Source organism: Myxine glutinosa, chromosome 2 (assembly GCF_964187855.1).
Source record: "Myxine glutinosa chromosome 2, kmMyxGlut1.1, whole genome shotgun sequence".
Lineage (NCBI taxonomy): Eukaryota > Metazoa > Chordata > Myxini > Myxiniformes > Myxinidae > Myxine > Myxine glutinosa.
The window spans coordinates 35,245,992-35,264,339 of record NC_136262.1 but is presented as its reverse complement, the minus strand read 5'-3'; the positions used below and the strand labels follow the sequence as shown (position 1 = coordinate 35,264,339).

Here is an 18,348-nt window from a genome sequence, read left to right as displayed (position 1 = left end):
TTCAACCAAGTCGGGCAGAAGTTTTGTTTGAAATGTTGTGCTGAGTCTGTGGTCGTATATGTCGGTGTAGTGTACTGCTATCTTTGTTGTAATCCTTGTATAATCAAGTGAATCTTCTCCAGATAATAAATCTTCGATAAATTGTTCTTGGTGTGTGCGGACATTCAATCTGTGTACATCCTCAACACTGTCCACAAATTTTTGAGAGATCATGCTATATATCTTTTTTTTTTGCCCTATCTCTCAATGGTGAAGAATTACGTAAAATATAGCCACTCGCCCCTACTCCTTCCTTCTCCTGCCCCGACCCCTTCCTTCTCCCCCTCCTCCTCTTCCTCCTTTCCTCCTTGACCCCAAAGATGTTCACGTCACAGGGCCCGCCAGGTGCCAGCAAATGATGTGCAAACCCACAATCAGCGACAGCGTCTCAGCCAGGTGATGGTGCGATCCTACCCAATCAGCGCCGTGACCACAAAGTAATGCAGTCCAATGGCACACTGACTTGCTCGCCACCAATCAGAAGTGGCCATGCAGGAAGGTTCGCCAATCGCTGGTGAGACATGAGGGCTGGTACTTCCTCAAGAGTGTGCAACAGAAGACACCACGGCATACGTCTCGCCGCTGACTGTGTCGGTGTGAGGGGAGGATTGCCTGAAGCGTTTGATTTCGTTTAACATAAGAGACATGTGACAGGACATCCTTAATCCCTCGAGACTAAAACTGGCTTGGAGCACCTCTCCACAGGCCGTTCGCCAGACCGTTATCCCTATCCATGTATCCGAAGTACACATTCAAAGTCCTATAAAACTAGACCTCTACCCGATAAACGTAACAGAGTCAATGGAAACAACTCAGAGGGAGACACCGCACCAGATAAACAACTTGCTTATTAACCCACCACGATCAGAGTCTTGTCCAAGGCAGCAATGCAGCAAATAGGATCTCTGGTGGGCTGGAATCATAAAAACAATGCAACAAGTTCAGTTGCCTCACTTCCTGCACCTGTGCTTCCTTAATGTCCATATCCGATAACATAACGTTCAACAAAACCACACAAATAAATAAATAAACATCCACGAGTGTTAAAGCAATAAAACACCATTTCCAACATTGCTTCACAGAGGTGAGGAGCTCACATACATTGGAAGTTTTCGTATCCACAGCTGCACGATCACCACTTTTAAGTTCATGATCGATGTCATAAACCCTGGGAGAGTCATTACAATTTACCTTTGAGTATTTTTAGGAAATAAATAATAGACATAAAAACAAATTACAGAGAGAAAATTGCATAAAACCCTTAGTGAAAGTAAAGTCAAGTACAAAAGCTTGGCTCACTTCTCACGCCCATCCCATCGTGGCTTGGCTCCCTGTTGCACGTCCATTGCAGTAAGACGTTTAGCCACGCGGTAATGCCACACGTATATCTCAGTTCTTGAGGCAACCACAACGTGTGTGCGTGTGACTGCAATATGACGGGGTTCTGCCAAAGGCATACAGAAGAGGTAATCAGATGAAACAAAGACCTCAAAATACGAGGTTGAGCTGTGTTAGACATCGGTTACATCGGGATTAAGCAGAGACTGGAAAGTTTCCATCACAGCTCCAAAAACAGTTCTTTCCTAACTTTATGTCCTCAACTCCCTTCCATCAAACACCAAGTACTAAACTCCCCTCCACCAACACCCAAGTCCTCAACCTCCTCACAACCCCAAGTCCTCAACCTCCTCACAACCCCAAGTCCTCGATCTCTTCCCAATCCCAAGTCATCAAACCCCTGCCCACCCTATCTTCAATTGCCCTCCCCACTCCAAGTTTTCAGTTCCCCCTCCCCCACACCAAGTCTGCAACCTCCCCTCCTAACTCTGTCCCCTATCTGCCTCCATCCCTCCCTCCCCCCACCACAACTCCCTGTCCCTATTTCTTCTTCACATCCTCAACTCCACCCCCAAAACTCCAAGTCTTCAACCCCCGACTCCTCTTCCTTCCAACACGTCAACCCCCCCCCCCCCCCCCCAACTCTATGTTCCTCCCTCGTCTTTTCTCCACATTCTTAAAAGCGTTCCAGTTCCTGAAGAACAAGGTTAAAATCAAATAACAATGGAATAATGTTTCACTCACAATCTCACGAGATTCCACCATCTCACGATTCTTCAGTAAAAATAGCAGATAGGTAAGCTAAATTATAAAAAAATATACAAGGTCATTTGTAATTTAAACCTGACCGATCTCTCTATAAAGGTTCTTCTCACAAACCAGACTTAATCTGCTGAACAGAAACCTTCCTCCTTAAAGACGTCCCTGACTCCTTAGTCTCTCTTCCTGGTTACTCACTCCTTCGGTATGATAGACCTGACTCCTCACTCCTCACTCAGGCCAACTGGCATGGTCTTCAAGCAGCCATCAAATATCTGGACTGGTCTCCAAGCTCGACTGCCTCTGACATCAACTCATTCTGGGAATTCTTCCAAAGAAATTTGATCTCTCTCATGCACAGATTTATCCCATCTCGTCTTCAGTTGTCATACCCTTCCTTCCAACCATGGTACACTGAATCTTGTGGTGAGGCAGTTGCCCTGAAACAACTTGTCTTTGCATCATGGAAGGCAAATCCAACTGAAGGCAATCTCAGTTCCTTCCACAAAGGTCAGAACAAATGTGTTTCTACCCTTAGGAGAGCCAGGAAACAATATCTCTCTACTCTCAAGACTTAACTCTCAAACCTGTCTCCCTCCTCCAAATCCTGGTGGGACCTGGTCAAATCTGTTTCTAGTGTTTCTTCCCCTTCCATCCCCTCCCTTACCACAAATGGCTGCACAGCTGACACCACACGTGAAAAGGCCGAATGCTTCAACTCTGCATTTGCTTCCAAATCTCGTGTCCCAAACCCATCGCTCTATAAACGCACTTTACCCAGTCAAGCCCAGCTGCTGCTCCTGGACTCTGTGACCTCCTCTCCCTACAAGGTGGAGAAGTTTCTGTCAAACCCTGACTCTGATTCTGCAACTGGACCAGACGGCATCAGCCCACGGGTCCTAAAATCCTGCTTTGCCACTAAATCACACCTTCTCTCTGTTCTCTTCACCCTCTCTTTTGCTCAAGGTCATCTACAATCTGCTTGGAAATCAGCCAACATTACCGCTTTACTGTTACGTGTTCCTCCCCGAACCCCGGTTACAGTGCACCTCAGAGTCTCGAGAGAGAACGCGGCAGAAAGATTTGTTATTTTGCGTGTTCTGATAAACCATGGTAAAGCTACACCAATGCAATTGTAGAACAAAACAAGTAATTGTATTAAGAACTCTCACATACACAATAATCACACTATTAAAGAAAGTACAATGTAAATATCACTTGCATAAAATGAACAATACATATGATGGTACCATCATTCCCCAATGGTCTTAAAGCAATAAACTCACGACACGCCAAACGTGAGTGGAATGTAACATTCCCCAAAGTCAGTGCACTAACACTACGCTGGTTGAAGCCGTGCAGAACGATGAGAACAGGCAGGTATCAGCACGACGGGGAACGAGGAGTTACGAGGTGAGAGGTCGATATGGGAATTGAACCGATATGTAAACCAACGGCGCTCCACACGATGATGTCGATATGGGAATCCCAGTGACAAAACAAAATGCAGCAAGCGGACAGTCTCTTCGAGGATAAAATGGCGTATAGGCCTGTAATGGATGAGCTTGCTCCTTCAAAAAATAAAATGAGTGATAAAACCTGAGTGATAAAACCAGGTTGAATTGCAATCGCAATTTGTGACGATGTCACGGATTTTCCTTTCCCGGAAAGCCTCAACTCATTCGCGACCAATATCAAAAAAGTCCGCTTGCAACCTCGATGTGGCTCACAGCTGTCTCTTCCTCTCTCTTCCGGTTTGTTTGCTGCGTTTTTCTTTTTCCTCCACAAACATTTATTTTTACCTTTTACCAAAGTCATCTCCATTTCACACAAAAATCTTAACAATAATACCTGAAACTAAAAATCCTAACAGTATATAACAACAACAAAGGCGGAAATGATGGATCCGTAACCGCTTTACACAAAAAGGTGCAAAAAAAGATCCTTGCAACTGCAGACCAATCAGCCTGTTCCCAATAATCAGCAAGGTCATGGAATACACAATCGCTTCTGATATTACATTCGTCCTCTTCACCAATAGCTTGATCTCAGATCATCAATTTGGATTCAGACCAGGTCGCTCAACCTTGGACATGCTGCCTCTACTCTCCCAACAATGGATGGAGGCCCTCAATTTCAGATATGAGATCAGGGCTGTCTCTTTAGATACAGTCACGTGAAAAAGTAAGTACACCCCATGTAAAGTTTTGACTTTTTCAACATATTTCAACGTACAGCTATTTGATCTTCATTTCAACAATATTGATCGATAAAGGTGATATAATATAACAAATATCATGAAACATTTACATTTTGTAGTCCATTGTATAATTTAAATAAACATAAATGCAAATTTCGCATGTGGAAAAAGTAAGTACAGCCCTACATTTATCACTACTTCAAATACCTAAAATTAGAAACAGGTGCACCAGCTCAGGTGCAAATGATTAGAACATCGTTAGAGAGGATCTTGGAGGAACCTGTCCTATTTAAACCTCAGACATTTAGCTTGGTTTGCTCTTTGTTGTTGAAGTGTGTGGTTTCATCATGCCTAGATCAAAAGAGCTCTCTGAGGCCTTCAGAAAGAAGGTTATAGATGCCTACAAGTCTGGGAAGGGATTTAAAAAGATCTCCAAACAATTTGAAATCAATCATTCGACTGTCCGGAAGATCATCTACAAGTGGAGAAGATTCCAAACAACTGCCAACTTCAGGCCAGGCCGCCCCTGCAAGTTCAGCCCGAGAGCAGACCACAAGATGCTGAAAGAAGTCTCTAAGAACCCCAGAATGTCATCATGGGACCTACAGGTAGCTTTTGCCACTGTTGATGTCAAAGTGACCGAATCTACCATTAGAAAGAGGCTGCACAAATTTGATTTACATGGGAGGTGTGCCAGGAGGAAAGCTTTGCTGTCCAGAAAGAACATCAGGGCAAGACTAAAGTTTGCCAATGAACACCTAGGCAAAGACCCGCACTTCTGGAACAATGTGCTCTGGACAGATGAGTCAAAGGTAGAGCTATTTGGCCACAGTATCAGAAGACATGTTTGGCGAAAACCAAAGACAGCATTTGCCCACAAGAACCTGATACCAACTGTAAAGCATGGTGGTGGAAATATTATGGTTTGGGGCAGCTTTGCGGCATCAGGGCCTGGGCAGCTCACCATCATAGAATCCACGATGAATTCTTCATTGTACCAGAGGGTGCTTGAGGATAATGTGAGGCCATCTGTCGGAAAGTTGAAGCTCAACCGAAGGTGGACCTTGCAACATGACAATGACCCTAAACATACCAGTAAATCCACCAAGGAATGGCTGAAAAGAAAGAAATGGAGGGTTCTGGAATGGCCAAGTCAAAGCCCGGATCTAAATCCCATCGAGATGTTGTGGGGGATTTGAAACGAGCTGTGCATGCAAGAAACCCCTCAAACATCGCACAGCTGAAATAATTCTGCATGGAGGAGTGGGCAAAAATTTCTCCCAGTCGATGTCAGAGACTGATAGACAGTTATAAGAAACGCCCACTTGAGGTTGTTTCTGCCACAGGGGGCAATACCACCTATTAGATCCAAGGGTGTACTTACTTTTTCCACATCCGAAATTTGCATTTATGTTTATTTAAATTATACAATGGACTACAAAATGTAAATGTTTCAGGATATTTGTTATATTATATCACCTTTATCTATCAATATTGTTGAAATGAAGATAAAATAGCTGTATGTTGAAATATGTTGAAAAAGTCAAAACTTTACATGGGGTGTACTTACTTTTTCACTGTATATCTCGAGCTTTTGACACAGTCTGGCATCCCACCTTGCTCTCCAAACTCTCTGCCTATGGCATCCATTGCCAACTCCACCTTGGGAAACTGACTTCCTCTGCTCTCATAGCCAACATGTGGCATTATTCCTTTCATCTCCTCTCCCCTGTCAAGGCTGGAGTACCCCAACACAGTGTTCTAGGCCCCATCCTATTCCTAATCTTCATCAATGATCTCTCGAACTCTCTGGAAAATCCTCTATCTCTTTGCTGATGACTCCACCCTGTGCCATGACATGCCTCACCTTTCAGATAGACAGAAGCTTTCTTTCTTTCTTTCTCTTTCTTTCTTCTCTCTCTCTCTCTCTCTCTCTCTCTCTCTCTCTCTCTCTCTCTGTCTCTCTCTCTCTGTCTCTCTCTCTCTCTCTCTCTCTCTCTCTCTCTCTCTCTCTCTCTCTACAAAATCACAAACTGGTCAAACACTTGGAGCATGTCTTTTAATCCTGAGAAATCCCAAACCCTCACTATCTCTCTAGGAAAGGCCTGAATGTCAAACCCTCCCATCCTCGTTCTTAACAACCTTCTCAAAGTGGTTCAGGCACTCAAACTTTGGATCTCACTCTCAGCCATTATTTTTCTTTGGCCAGCCTCATTTCAAAGTTGGCCTCCAAAGCCAGTCAAAGACTGGGCATTCTCTATCATGCAAAGTCCTTCCTTGGTAACCTGAACTCTTATCCACCTATACTTGTGACAACCTACCAGGCTTTAATCCACCGCTTGAAGGAATACTGCTCTCCCCTATGGACTGGTGCCCCTGCCTCACACCTTACTCAGCGTGACGTCGTAGAAACCAAGGCCTTCAAGATAATTAAAATCTCCCACAATGAAGCTGAATCTATGGGCCTGTCTCCTTGCCAACACCAGGTCGGTGATCTCTCAGTCTTCTTTCGCCTCCTTTCTGATCTTGCACCCTCTGCCCTGTTTGTGCTAAAATGTACACAGTCTTAGCGATTAGATAAATTACCATATGATTAGTTTTTGCAGCATGTACGTAATAAAGAAGTTTTTATTTTCCAACTTTGCATATCTTATATTGGAGCAAACGTATATGGTTATGTATGTATGCATGTATGAATGCATTCATGCATGTATGTATGTGTGCATGCATGTCTATGTATATTTTTGACCAAAACGTCTTCTTCTTCAAATATAGAATATCGAAAAACACGGTCCATGAAGCCGTGAGGTGGTGAAGCTGTGTGACTATATATATCTGTTATTATGTACTGTGTGAAAGTCGGTTACATCCTGTCTATTAATTACGTACCTCTATTAATTACGTACTGTTGGAATATATATTTCCACCCTTTAGACTGCTAAGACCCCTTAGACCTTTGTAGGCCCTTTAAGTCCCCAAAGATCCTAAAGACCAAAAAGATCCAAAAGATCCTTAAAGACCCAAAAGACCCGGAGGACCCAAAAAAAAACGAAGACCCCGAAGACCCTTAAAGACCCCAAAGACACAAAATACCCAGAAGACTCAAAAGAACCAAAAGACCCCAAAGACAAAAAATACCCCGAAGACCCAAAAGACCGCCCAAGATCAAAGAGACCCTTGAAGACCCCCAAAGACCCAAAATAACCCAAAGACTCTTAAAGACCCAGAGGATCGAAAAGACCCAAAATACCTCGAAGGCCCAAAAGACCCCAAAGACCCTGAAGACCCATAAAGACCCCCCCAAAATACCCAAAAATATCCCAAAGACCGAAAAGATCCCGAAGACCCAAAATGCCTGAAGATACAAAACACCTTGAATACCGAGAAGACCCAAAATATCCACAAGACTTAAGAATCCTTGAAGACCCCGAAGATCCAAAATAACCCAAAGACCCTTAAAGACCCAAAGGACCCAAAAGACCCAAAAGACCACGAAGATCCAAAGCACCTCAACGGTCCAAAACACCCCGACAACCCAAAACACTAAAAAGACCCCAAAGACCCTTAAAGACCCAGATGACCCAGATGACCGAAAAGATCCAGATGACCGAAAAGACCCAGATGACCGAAAATACCCAGATGACCGAAAATACCCAGATGACCGAGAAGACCCAAAGACACAGAGGACCCAAAAGACCCAAAATACCTCAAAGACCCAAAAGACCCCAAAGACCCAAAAGACGCTAAAGACCCAGAGGACCCCAAAATACATAAAGACCCCGACGACCATTAAAGACCATGAAGACTATTAAAGACCACAAAGACCCTGAAGACCATGAAGGCTCATAAGACCCTTTCTACCCATTACACCAGCTTGGACCCTTGACCATTTAGAGGCTTAAACCACTTGGACATTTTTAGATTACAAATAAATTACAAATATATAATATCACAAATAGTACAAATAAATTTGTAAGACAAAAAAAGAAAAAAGTATTTTGATTGGTATAAATCATGACAACACAGCAACTCACATAGTCATTATCCTCAGTTAAAACAGGCCCGTGCCTCTGTAGCGACGTGTGGTGAGGAGAGCGTAGCGGGCTGATCCACGCTAGTATACAATAATCTCACATGAAATATGTAATGTTTTGGATGAACAATCAAACAAATCAATTTGTGGCTTTATCATCTTATACTAACTTGGGCATAAAATCTCCAGAAACATGCACAGGATTAAAGTTCGAACAACTCACCAGTATCCAAGTACTTGCTATCAAGCTGAGTTCCAATGTCGTTACAAAGCAACAGCTTGTACTGTCAAAAAGGCATTAAAAAGTTTAACGCTTCTGAAGAGCAACAACGTTAGCAAAAATCATTTGAAGTTGGTGGCTAACAACGAAGTCATTGATTATTTCCATGCACAAAGCAAACACTGTCAGACTCAACAAATCATGCCATATTCCTCAATTGCTCCCATTTACGGCGTCTCGGCAGGGACACAAACAACTGCGATGCAGTCTTTTCAGAAATCAAGTTGTTGTTTCATAAACAACACAATATTTGGTAGTTCTACAATGAGAAGAAAAAAAATCTAACAAAAGAAAAAGGCAACAATTACTGTTAAATAAATTTACCATTCAAAATAAAGACTCTTCTTCCTCATCCTTTAATGTCCATGAAGCAGTAAGAAATGAAAATAAACACCTCTGTAAATAGTATACATTGGCCCAATATAAACAATCGTGTTTCTGACAGCTAGGAAATAAAACTTCAAATAAAGAAAAGTTATTCAAGCAGAAGCACATTTAAGCAGTATTCGATTAGGAATTTGTCCTGTTGGCTGCATCATTACTGAAGTGCGCCTGTGCTGTTGATGCAGTGTGAGAAGGGATTTGGAATCTGGCCAGGTTACCTGCACAAGTTGGCGTTTTTATTTTTAAATAATGTGAGGTCTTTCACCTCCATCATCAAATGTTGGGAGACAGGACATCTAGCTGACCGTCCATGTGAAGGACGACGTACTTGCTTCTGGCAAAGCACCAGGGGGGAGAGTTTATAGTCAGGATGGGAATGAAAACAAGACAGCACAAAAGCATGTACACCAACTAGAGACTATCTATCAGCCCTACAAAGTAAAGTAACATTTACTGTATGTTGATCATAATCAAGTAAGTTTTACTGTTAACACGTTGACTGTCAAACTCCTATAGTATACACGACTCCCATTTGCCAAGCCAAATATGCATGTGCATGTAGCGGTTACCGCTGGATGCACACAATCGCCTTGCACCGGCCAGAACACGGCCAGACGCGCCTCTCCCGGGCATGCCCGCTCTCGCCTTTCCAGGGCTCGCCCAGAGCGTCCGGGCATGCCCGCTATCGCCTTTCCAGGGCTCGCCCAGAGCGTCCGGGCATGCCCGCTATCGCCTTTCCAGGGCTCGCCCAGAGCGTCCGGGCATGCCCGCTATCGCCTTTCCAGGGCTCGCCCAGAGCGTCCGGGCATGCCCGCTATCGCCTTTCCAGTGCTCGTCCAGAGCGCCCGGGCACGCCCAGCCTCGACTTGCCAGGCCGCAGCCAAACACGCCCGGGCAGGTCCAGACTCGCCTTTCCAAGGCTCGCCCTTGATACCCGGGCATGCCCGGTATAGCTTTTGCCGGGCAAACTTCCCGACATAAATGTGTATATATATTGCTGCCCGATAAACGGGCTTTTCAGAGTACCCGAGTGTGATACATTTATTAAACCTACTCGGACGAATTTCCATCTTTGGTCGCGTCAATTCTTTCAACTCGCGTTGGAGCCCAGCTCCTTCATGCATATACTTTCTTTTCAAATTTTACCCTTCCATGAGCCAATCGAAGTTAATTTCTTATCCATTGTTGGGGAAACCCACGTTATGAGAAAACTCGTAGCTGGCAGTGGAACAAGATTTTCAATTCCATATTCCTAGGAATGAGCTATCTGGAAGCACTGAATCATCATTGGGGTACAGGAGGGACAGTCATCCCATGACCATAATGCGAAAGCTGGTGTTCCTCAGGGGTCTGTGTTGGCTCCAATATTGTTCTTGTTATATATTGTTACAGACGTGGCTTGGATGTTATTCACCGAGCGGTTTTGGGATGACCACGTCTGCACAAGATTATACTCGATATTATACCCGAACGTTGACTAGTCGCGCGATGCTAGGTCAATGAAGGAACAGACACACGGCTGGGATTAAAATGACGACACCAGGGATACGGTTCTCAAGACCTCCGGAGGAGATTATATTCGTTACGGAAGGTCAGATTACAGGGACGAGAGGGACAGCAAAGGAAGATAGGCACTTAGACACAACCTTATGTTAACCCCAACAGACGACAGGTAAACGGGACAAGGCTGACTCACACGGGGGTTGATGGCAGGAAAGCGGTTGTCGATGGCTCCAGGTGCACCTGGGCTCAGGGCAGGATCGACCCGGTCCGGTCCAGAGATGCGGAAGGTTGCACAGCGCTCGAGGTGGCGTCTTTTCGTCTCAAGCTGGGGGCGCATCTGACGTCACGTCCGCTACGTGGCCGCGTATATCCGGCGGGGAGTGACACGCCCTCGGCTCGTTAGCTCCGCCTCGTGGAATCGGCACGTTGCTTCTCATTGGGTGCGTGCGGGGGGGTTACCGGCTCCGCCCTTGACGAGGAGCTGACAAGGAGCCCCTTTGTGGTAACCCCGTGGAGCGCATGGTCTGGAGCGCGTTGTCTGGAGCGCATTGTCGATGGCGGCTAACCGAGCCGGTGGGAGGACGCACACTCCCCCCCGCGCAGCGCCGTGCCCCTCTGTTGTTGTAGACGGGGAAGAAGATGGGAGGAGGTATGGGAAAGGTCCTAAACTCACTACTGGTGCCATATAATCACATTCTGGTGCAACGAAGAGTCATAATTAATGGAAACGAGGCCTTAACTGACATAGACTAAGAATAACTAGCAAGATGTCCGAAAGTGGTCTACGTGTGGTGCGGTGGACCTGGGCACGACATTTAATGGGGGAAAAAGGGGAAGGTCGGTTCTACAGAGTGTTGTTTACAGACAATGGGACTAGGGAATGGGGGATTGGGGATAGTTGGGGAGTATTGGGGAAAATAGGGGAATATTTACAAGCGGATATGGAGGCCAAATTCCATATTCGCAACATTGCACCCTTCTCTACCCTCGGGGCGTCCCGACCCGATAAATTTTTACCTACTTTAGTGTGGCACGCAATGTAGTTCCCTCTACTATTAACTCTACCCTGAGTGCGACAGTTTTACAGATATTCACAAATGAGTAAATATGTCCCCCTGCGACGTTGCACCCTTCTCCTCTCAGAAACACACCCACAGGATAACCGAATCCGGAAAGAATTCTCAAACTAAACATACAGCCGGTAGGGAGCATTATCTACAAGACTACGCTGATATTTACACTACGATCCAGGACCTGTTTTTGGAGGAACACATGCAGATGTTATGCATAGAGAGAGCACGCATGCTAGCATCGATACACCAACCCACGAGTGCTCTGTGGCCTACGGCCTTTAATAATGTGCAGAGCACCCCTTCCAAGCATCAAGCACCACCCCATCACACAGTGAGCACCATCCGGTGCACCAATAAAGTGTTTACAAATCACCGGTGGTGTCGCAGCCGGCCGATGTTCTGCCGCTGGTCTTGCCTTCATGTGGTGCACTTGGCCTTCTTACTTCTTTTAAACAAAATAAAGAAAGGCGCCAACCGCGTCCATTTCTTTATTGTGGCCGTCAGGGGGCCAACTATAAGTGGTTCACCTGTATGGCATAGGTGCCACGTTGACCCATAGGTCCATCCACGGGTGGTGCTTGGCCGCAAAAGAGCTGCGGTCCATGGTGGGTGGCCACAAACATTGCGGTCCATATGGTGTATCGATCCCAGCAGCAAGCAGCGAAAGTGCAGGCCCACAACTGCGAAGCCAGCACCGCTCTCTCCTCTCTCTCTACCCCAAAGCCAGATCCTCGGAGGTGGGAGACAAAAGAAGCAGACAAGTGAGTAAGGTGGTAAGGGCGCAAAAGTGCACGCAATGCAAGGTAATGCACACTGGGGGCACATGGGAACCAGGTGAGACAGGTACGTTCCTACCGTACGCTCCCCCCCCCCCCCCCCACCAGGTAACCTACATGGCCCCTCCCTTACCCCTTACTGTATCCACAAAACACAACACTACCCATAAACATCTACTTTACAAATCAACAAACATCCCTACTGTCTTCCCCGTTCCTCCCATATACCAAATTCGTCTTCTCTCCCTCCTAACCAATCAAATTTGCCATTTTCAACTCAACATCATAATTTGCCATCTCCAACTCAACATCATAATTTGCCATCACCAATTCATCATCAGTCCCTCCTAAGGAGGGAGAGATGGAATCACCCCAATGTCTCATCCAGGTCGTGATGCGTCTCACAAATCCAACAGCAATTTCATTTCCTGCAACAAAACAAAGAAAACACAGGTGTGGAGTCATCATCATCACCACAGGTAAGTGGCTGCGTATGGTGCGACAGGTTCATCAATCCTAACTATTTCCTAAATGACTTTAACAACTTTACACTACCCGGGGTCTTTCTCCGGCCAAACCATTGGCCCTCTTACACTATGGGTTCTAAAAACCAATTCCCATTGGCCAACTGTGGTGCTTTTCAATTTGGGGTCTCACTCCCCCGATTCATCTCCCGGTGCCCTCGCACAATTTCTGGGCTGTGGCGTGTACCTCTCCCAGTGGGTCTACCCACCTGCACACCTCCACCACTGCGGTTGCCTCCGAGCTTACCTGCTCCTTACCCTAACCTAACTACCTGGGGAAGGCCCTCTGGCACTCTCCCCACTCGGTGCCCTCTCTGGCACTGGGCTACCCGGGTCCATCCTCCGGATCCTCGGGCCCCATCCACAACTCTACCGGCTCCCAGAGCCCACCTGCGGCCTCACCTGGCCGACATCCTCACAGTGGTGGAGTGCCCAACCAACTACACACACTAACAGGCTACACGCCCAGCCATTTCCACAACACTAATGCACCCATCCACAACACCATTCTGCAACCGCACCACAGATGCCAATATCCAACCACAATTTACCTGTACCCTCTACCTAACACTTACACTACCCGCCCCGGGTACTCGTGAAAGGGGTCCACTCTTCCCCCATCCACACCTTCGCACCATGCACACCACTCCGTACCACTTACTCCAACTCTCTCCACACACCTGTACTGGCACACCTGTGCTCTCACACCTGGTGCCACCTGCACCCTTCTCTCCCCAAGCGCATTCGCGCTGATCCACAACACTCACTACTCATACACTGCTCCACACACCTGTCCAGTTGCACACCTGTGCAATCACACCTGTTCAATTCTCACACACACGGCATCATCTCAGCTAACTACTCCCTTCTGAAACTTGCGCTTCCCAGTCGTCCCTTTAAACTATTGCGCTCCCTCGTCATTATCATCCATACTAAACTACCTGCGTCCCCACTACAGGTATCAGTCACTAACTAACCTTAACGTCACCTAATGTCATCTTCTAGGGCCCTATCCATATAACCTAACCCACCCGGGCTAGTTTTCACTGCCATACACCCCATAAACTATAGCTCCTTTGCCCCCAACATGGGAAGGATGGTGGATTTGCCATCCCACCCCATCGGGGGTCTCTCACTACCAATTTTGCACATCAAATTTCAACAAATCAAAAATTTGCCAATCACTACTCATCATCTGCCAATCACTACTGCCAATCCCTTGCCAATCATCAAATTTTGTTTTTCTCCAATTTTGGGTCCAAAACACTAACCTCATCACCCAGTCTACTCACTAATGCCTCTCGGTGCGCTAATCCCTGTCCAAAGCCCGGCTTCGTAAAGCCAAGCCATGAATGCGGGTTGTTTTGTGCCAGCGGCTGGATGCGTCCGGCACTCGGTGCAGGGCCGGGGGTTTACCCGGGCCGAGATCCCACGCACCATCTCGGCACGGAGCCATCCAATGTCCCGATCTCGACCTGCCGGACTGCCTCAACAAAAAGTGGTCGCCATAACGACCCTTTCTATCGGGCTGCCCGCTCCGCCTAGTGGAGCACGGACGCGGCCGTTCAAAGCGAGGCCCGGCACGCACCGAGGGCCCGATTCGGCTATAAGTCGTTCTAAACTCTACCCCGTCTAACGTCGATGCTTCACCTGGACGCTTACACCCCACAGCCCGTTCCTTGCTCACACATCCAGCTGTGCCCATGGTCCTCGTACCTTTCCTTACACACCCAGGTACCCTCATTCCACTCACAGCCTTGGTCACACACCTGACCACCGAACACTGTGGCCCACATTCGTTGCTCGCACACCTCACCAATACACCTCTTCGCGCCCCCTCCTCGGTCACCTCCTCTGTGACAATCACAGGTGTGCTCTCATTCGCACACCCAACCACGTGCCTCACCACCAACTCCAGCGTGCATTCCCACTCACGCTCTACCATTCCAGGTGTGCATCCTTCCATCCCAGGTGTACATCCTCGCTCACCTGTCACAACCAACTCACTCTCCTTGTCACTCTCACTACTCTCACCTCCATTCTTGACAACGCACTCGCCCTTACTCCCGACAGCGCACTCTTTCCTCATGCACCTGTCCGTTACACACCTCTCTCGCGCACACCCTTGCGCACACTCTCCCGTCACACCCTCTGTAACACTCACCACAGGTGTGCATTCTTCCTTGCCTTTGACAGCGCACTCTTTCCCCATGCACCTGTCCGTCACACACCTTTCTCGCGCACACCCTTGCGCACACTCTCCCGTCACACCCTCTGTAACACTTACCACACCGCGCTTCCATGTGCTCCCTCGCACACTCGCTACGACCGACTCACTCTCGCCAGCACACTCACTCCTTGGCACGCATTTTTTCCTCACACACCCCAGAGTCGGACTTTCTCGCACACCTCCTTTTTCGCACACCAGACCTGTCGCACACTTCACCAACGGCCTCTCACGAACACCCGGGTCCATCTCGACCCCCAAGCTTCTTAAATCCCCTGGCGCACCATACACACGACCATATTGGTCACCACTTACACCAGGTCTTCTTCCTCTTCGCTTCTCCTCCATCACCTGCGAATCCCTCATCCGGTTAATGGGCACATCATCACGATCCAAACACAGACTTTGGACCAATTCTTTTATCTCCTCTTTTATCTCTTTCTTATCCCCTCTCCGTCGCTTCTTAATTTCGCTCACCCCTTCTTCCACTTCTTCTAATTTTTGCTTCATTTCCTTCATCTCTTCGTGCGCCCCTTTAAGTTCTTCCTCTAACTCCACTTTATTTTTTTCTATGTGCTCCCGCACCTCCCGCTCTTTAACCTCCATCACCTCTACCACCTTGTCCATTTTCCTCGTCAGGTTCTCATGTACCGTCTGACACTCTTTTTTAATTACCCCTACGTCCTTTTTTATCTCCTTCTGTGTCGATTTTAAACCCTCTATTACCGCTGTGTTCTTCTTTACCTGGTCCCCCAACTCCTTTTGTCCCACTGTCAGTTGTTCTACTCCCAGCGTCAACTCCTCTATACCCCCTTGCAATTTTACAGTCCCCTTTCTCACCTCCTTCTCCATGCGCTCCTTACAGTGCCTCACCTCCTCGCGCACTCCTCCGACCTCCTCACTCACACCTCTTCTGATCTCTTCTCCCATCACTTGCATCTCCTGCCCAGATGCCACCCTCATCTGCTCCATTTCCTCCCTGTGAGCATCCAGTTTGGTTTCTACCCCCATTCTGACCCCCTCTATCTGCTGCCCCATTTGGTTAACTTCCCTTTCCGCTTGGTCCCTCATGTCCCTCAATTTGCCTTCCATGGTGTTTTCTAACCCCTCTAACCCTTTTTGCATCCCTTCCATTTGATTCTCTTGAGCGGCCATTCTGTTTTCTACCCCCGTTAACCCCTCCTGTATTTCCCCTAATCTATCGTCTAATTTCCCAAATTTCATGTCTAATCCCTTAAAATTATTGTCTAATCCCTTAAAATTATTGTCTAATCCCTTAAAATTATTGTCTAATCCCTCACTGGTACCCCTCGCTTCGTCCCTCATTACCCCTATTTTGCCCTCCAATCGCTCACCCTGAGCATCCATCCGGTTCCCCATTACCCCCATTTGGTCCTCCAATCGCTCACCCTGAGCATCCATCCGGTTCCCCATTACCCCCATTTGGTCCTCCAATCGCTCACCCTGAGCATCCATCCGGTTCCCCAACCGCTCACCCAATCGCTCAATTTGGCTCTCCATACTCATCTGTACAGCTGCCTGTAACTGCGCAATGAGGGCCTGCATGTCAATCGGCTGCATGTTAAAGCCCGTTGATACAGCGGCCTCGGCTACCACGCGCTCTTGCGAGGCGCCATTTTGCGCGCCCGCTACTTCGTGCGTGACGGCGCTATTTTGCGAACCTGCCGCCCTCACTGCTTCGCTCTCCTCTTGTCCCTCAATTTGGTCCTGGATCGACCCTACCTCACTCTCCTTTACCGGACCCCAGCTGTCTTGATCCGCCATAGCGCGACTTTCAAAATTCGGTTTTTTTTTATTTTTCGTAAAACAAATTCAAATTTCGCCGTTATAATTTCGCGCGGGAAACGCGCTCCGAATCGATTCTACTTGTTACAAATTTGGGCCTAATAACGCGCGGGAAACGCGCTCCGAATCGATTCTACTTGTTACAAATTTGGGCCTAATAACGCGCGGGAAACGCGCTCCGAATCGATTCTACTTGTTACAAATTTGGGCCTAATAACGCGCGGGAAACGCGCTCCGAATCGATTCTACTTGTTACAAATTTGGGCCTAATAAATTTAGTCCCGGGTTCGAATTCCACTCCTCGACACCAATTGTTACAGATGTGGCTTGGATGTTATTCACCGAGCGGTTTTGGGATGACCACGTCTGCACAAGATTATACTCGATATTATACCCGAACGTTGACTAGTCGCGCGATGCTAGGTCAATGAAGGAACAGACACACGGCTGGGATTAAAATGACGACACCAGGGATACGGTTCTCAAGACCTCCGGAGGAGATTATATTCGTTACGGAAGGTCAGATTACAGGGACGAGAGGGACAGCAAAGGAAGATAGGCACTTAGACACAACCTTATGTTAACCCCAACAGACGACAGGTAAACGGGACAAGGCTGACTCACACGGGGGTTGATGGCAGGAAAGCGGTTGTCGATGGCTCCAGGTGCACCTGGGCTCAGGGCAGGATCGACCCGGTCCGGTCCAGAGATGCGGAAGGTTGCACAGCGCTCGAGGTGGCGTCTTTTCGTCTCAAGCTGGGGGCGCATCTGACGTCACGTCCGCTACGTGGCCACGTATATCCGGCGGGGAGTGACACGCCCTCGGCTCGTTAGCTCCGCCTCGTGGAATCGGCACGTTGCTTCTCATTGGGTGCGTGCGGGGGGGTTACCGGCTCCGCCCTTGACGAGGAGCTGACAAGGAGCCCCTTTGTGGTAACCCCGTGGAGCGCATGGTCTGGAGCGCGTTGTCTGGAGCGCATTGTCGATGGCGGCTAACCGAGCCGGTGGGAGGACGCACACTCCCCCCCGCGCAGCGCCGTGCCCCTCTGTTGTTGTAGACGGGGAAGAAGATGGGAGGAGGTATGGGAAAGGTCCTAAACTCACTACTGGTGCCATATAATCACATTCTGGTGCAACGAAGAGTCATAATTAATTAATGGAAACGAGGCCTTAACTGACATAGACTAAGAATAACTAGCAAGATGTCCGAAAGTGGTCTACGTGTGGTGCGGTGGACCTGGGCACGACATTTAATGGGGGAAAAAGGGGAAGGTCGGTTCTACAGAGTGTTGTTTACAGACAATGGGACTAGGGAATGGGGGATTGGGGATAGTTGGGGAGTATTGGGGAAAATAGGGGAATATTTACAAGCGGATATGGAGGCCAAATTCCATATTCGCAACAAT

At 47.6% G+C, this 18,348-nt stretch overlaps 1 protein-coding gene across 5 annotated transcripts in view; it reads right to left on the bottom strand.

Moving 5' to 3' along the window:
• Positions 1-18,348, bottom strand: part of WDR35 (WD repeat domain 35) — a 192,075-nt gene that overhangs the window by 41,576 nt on the left and 132,151 nt on the right. For all 5 annotated transcript variants that reach the window (XM_068108360.2, XM_068108362.2, XM_078773176.1 and 2 more), the window contains 4 exons: positions 8,593-8,653; positions 1,339-1,483; positions 1,141-1,207; positions 899-952 (listed from right to left, as the gene is read on the bottom strand). In XM_068108360.2, the coding sequence (XP_067964461.2) occupies positions 899-952; positions 1,141-1,207; positions 1,339-1,483; positions 8,593-8,653 (327 nt within the window). The remainder of the gene's footprint in view (positions 1-898; positions 953-1,140; positions 1,208-1,338; positions 1,484-8,592; positions 8,654-18,348) is intronic.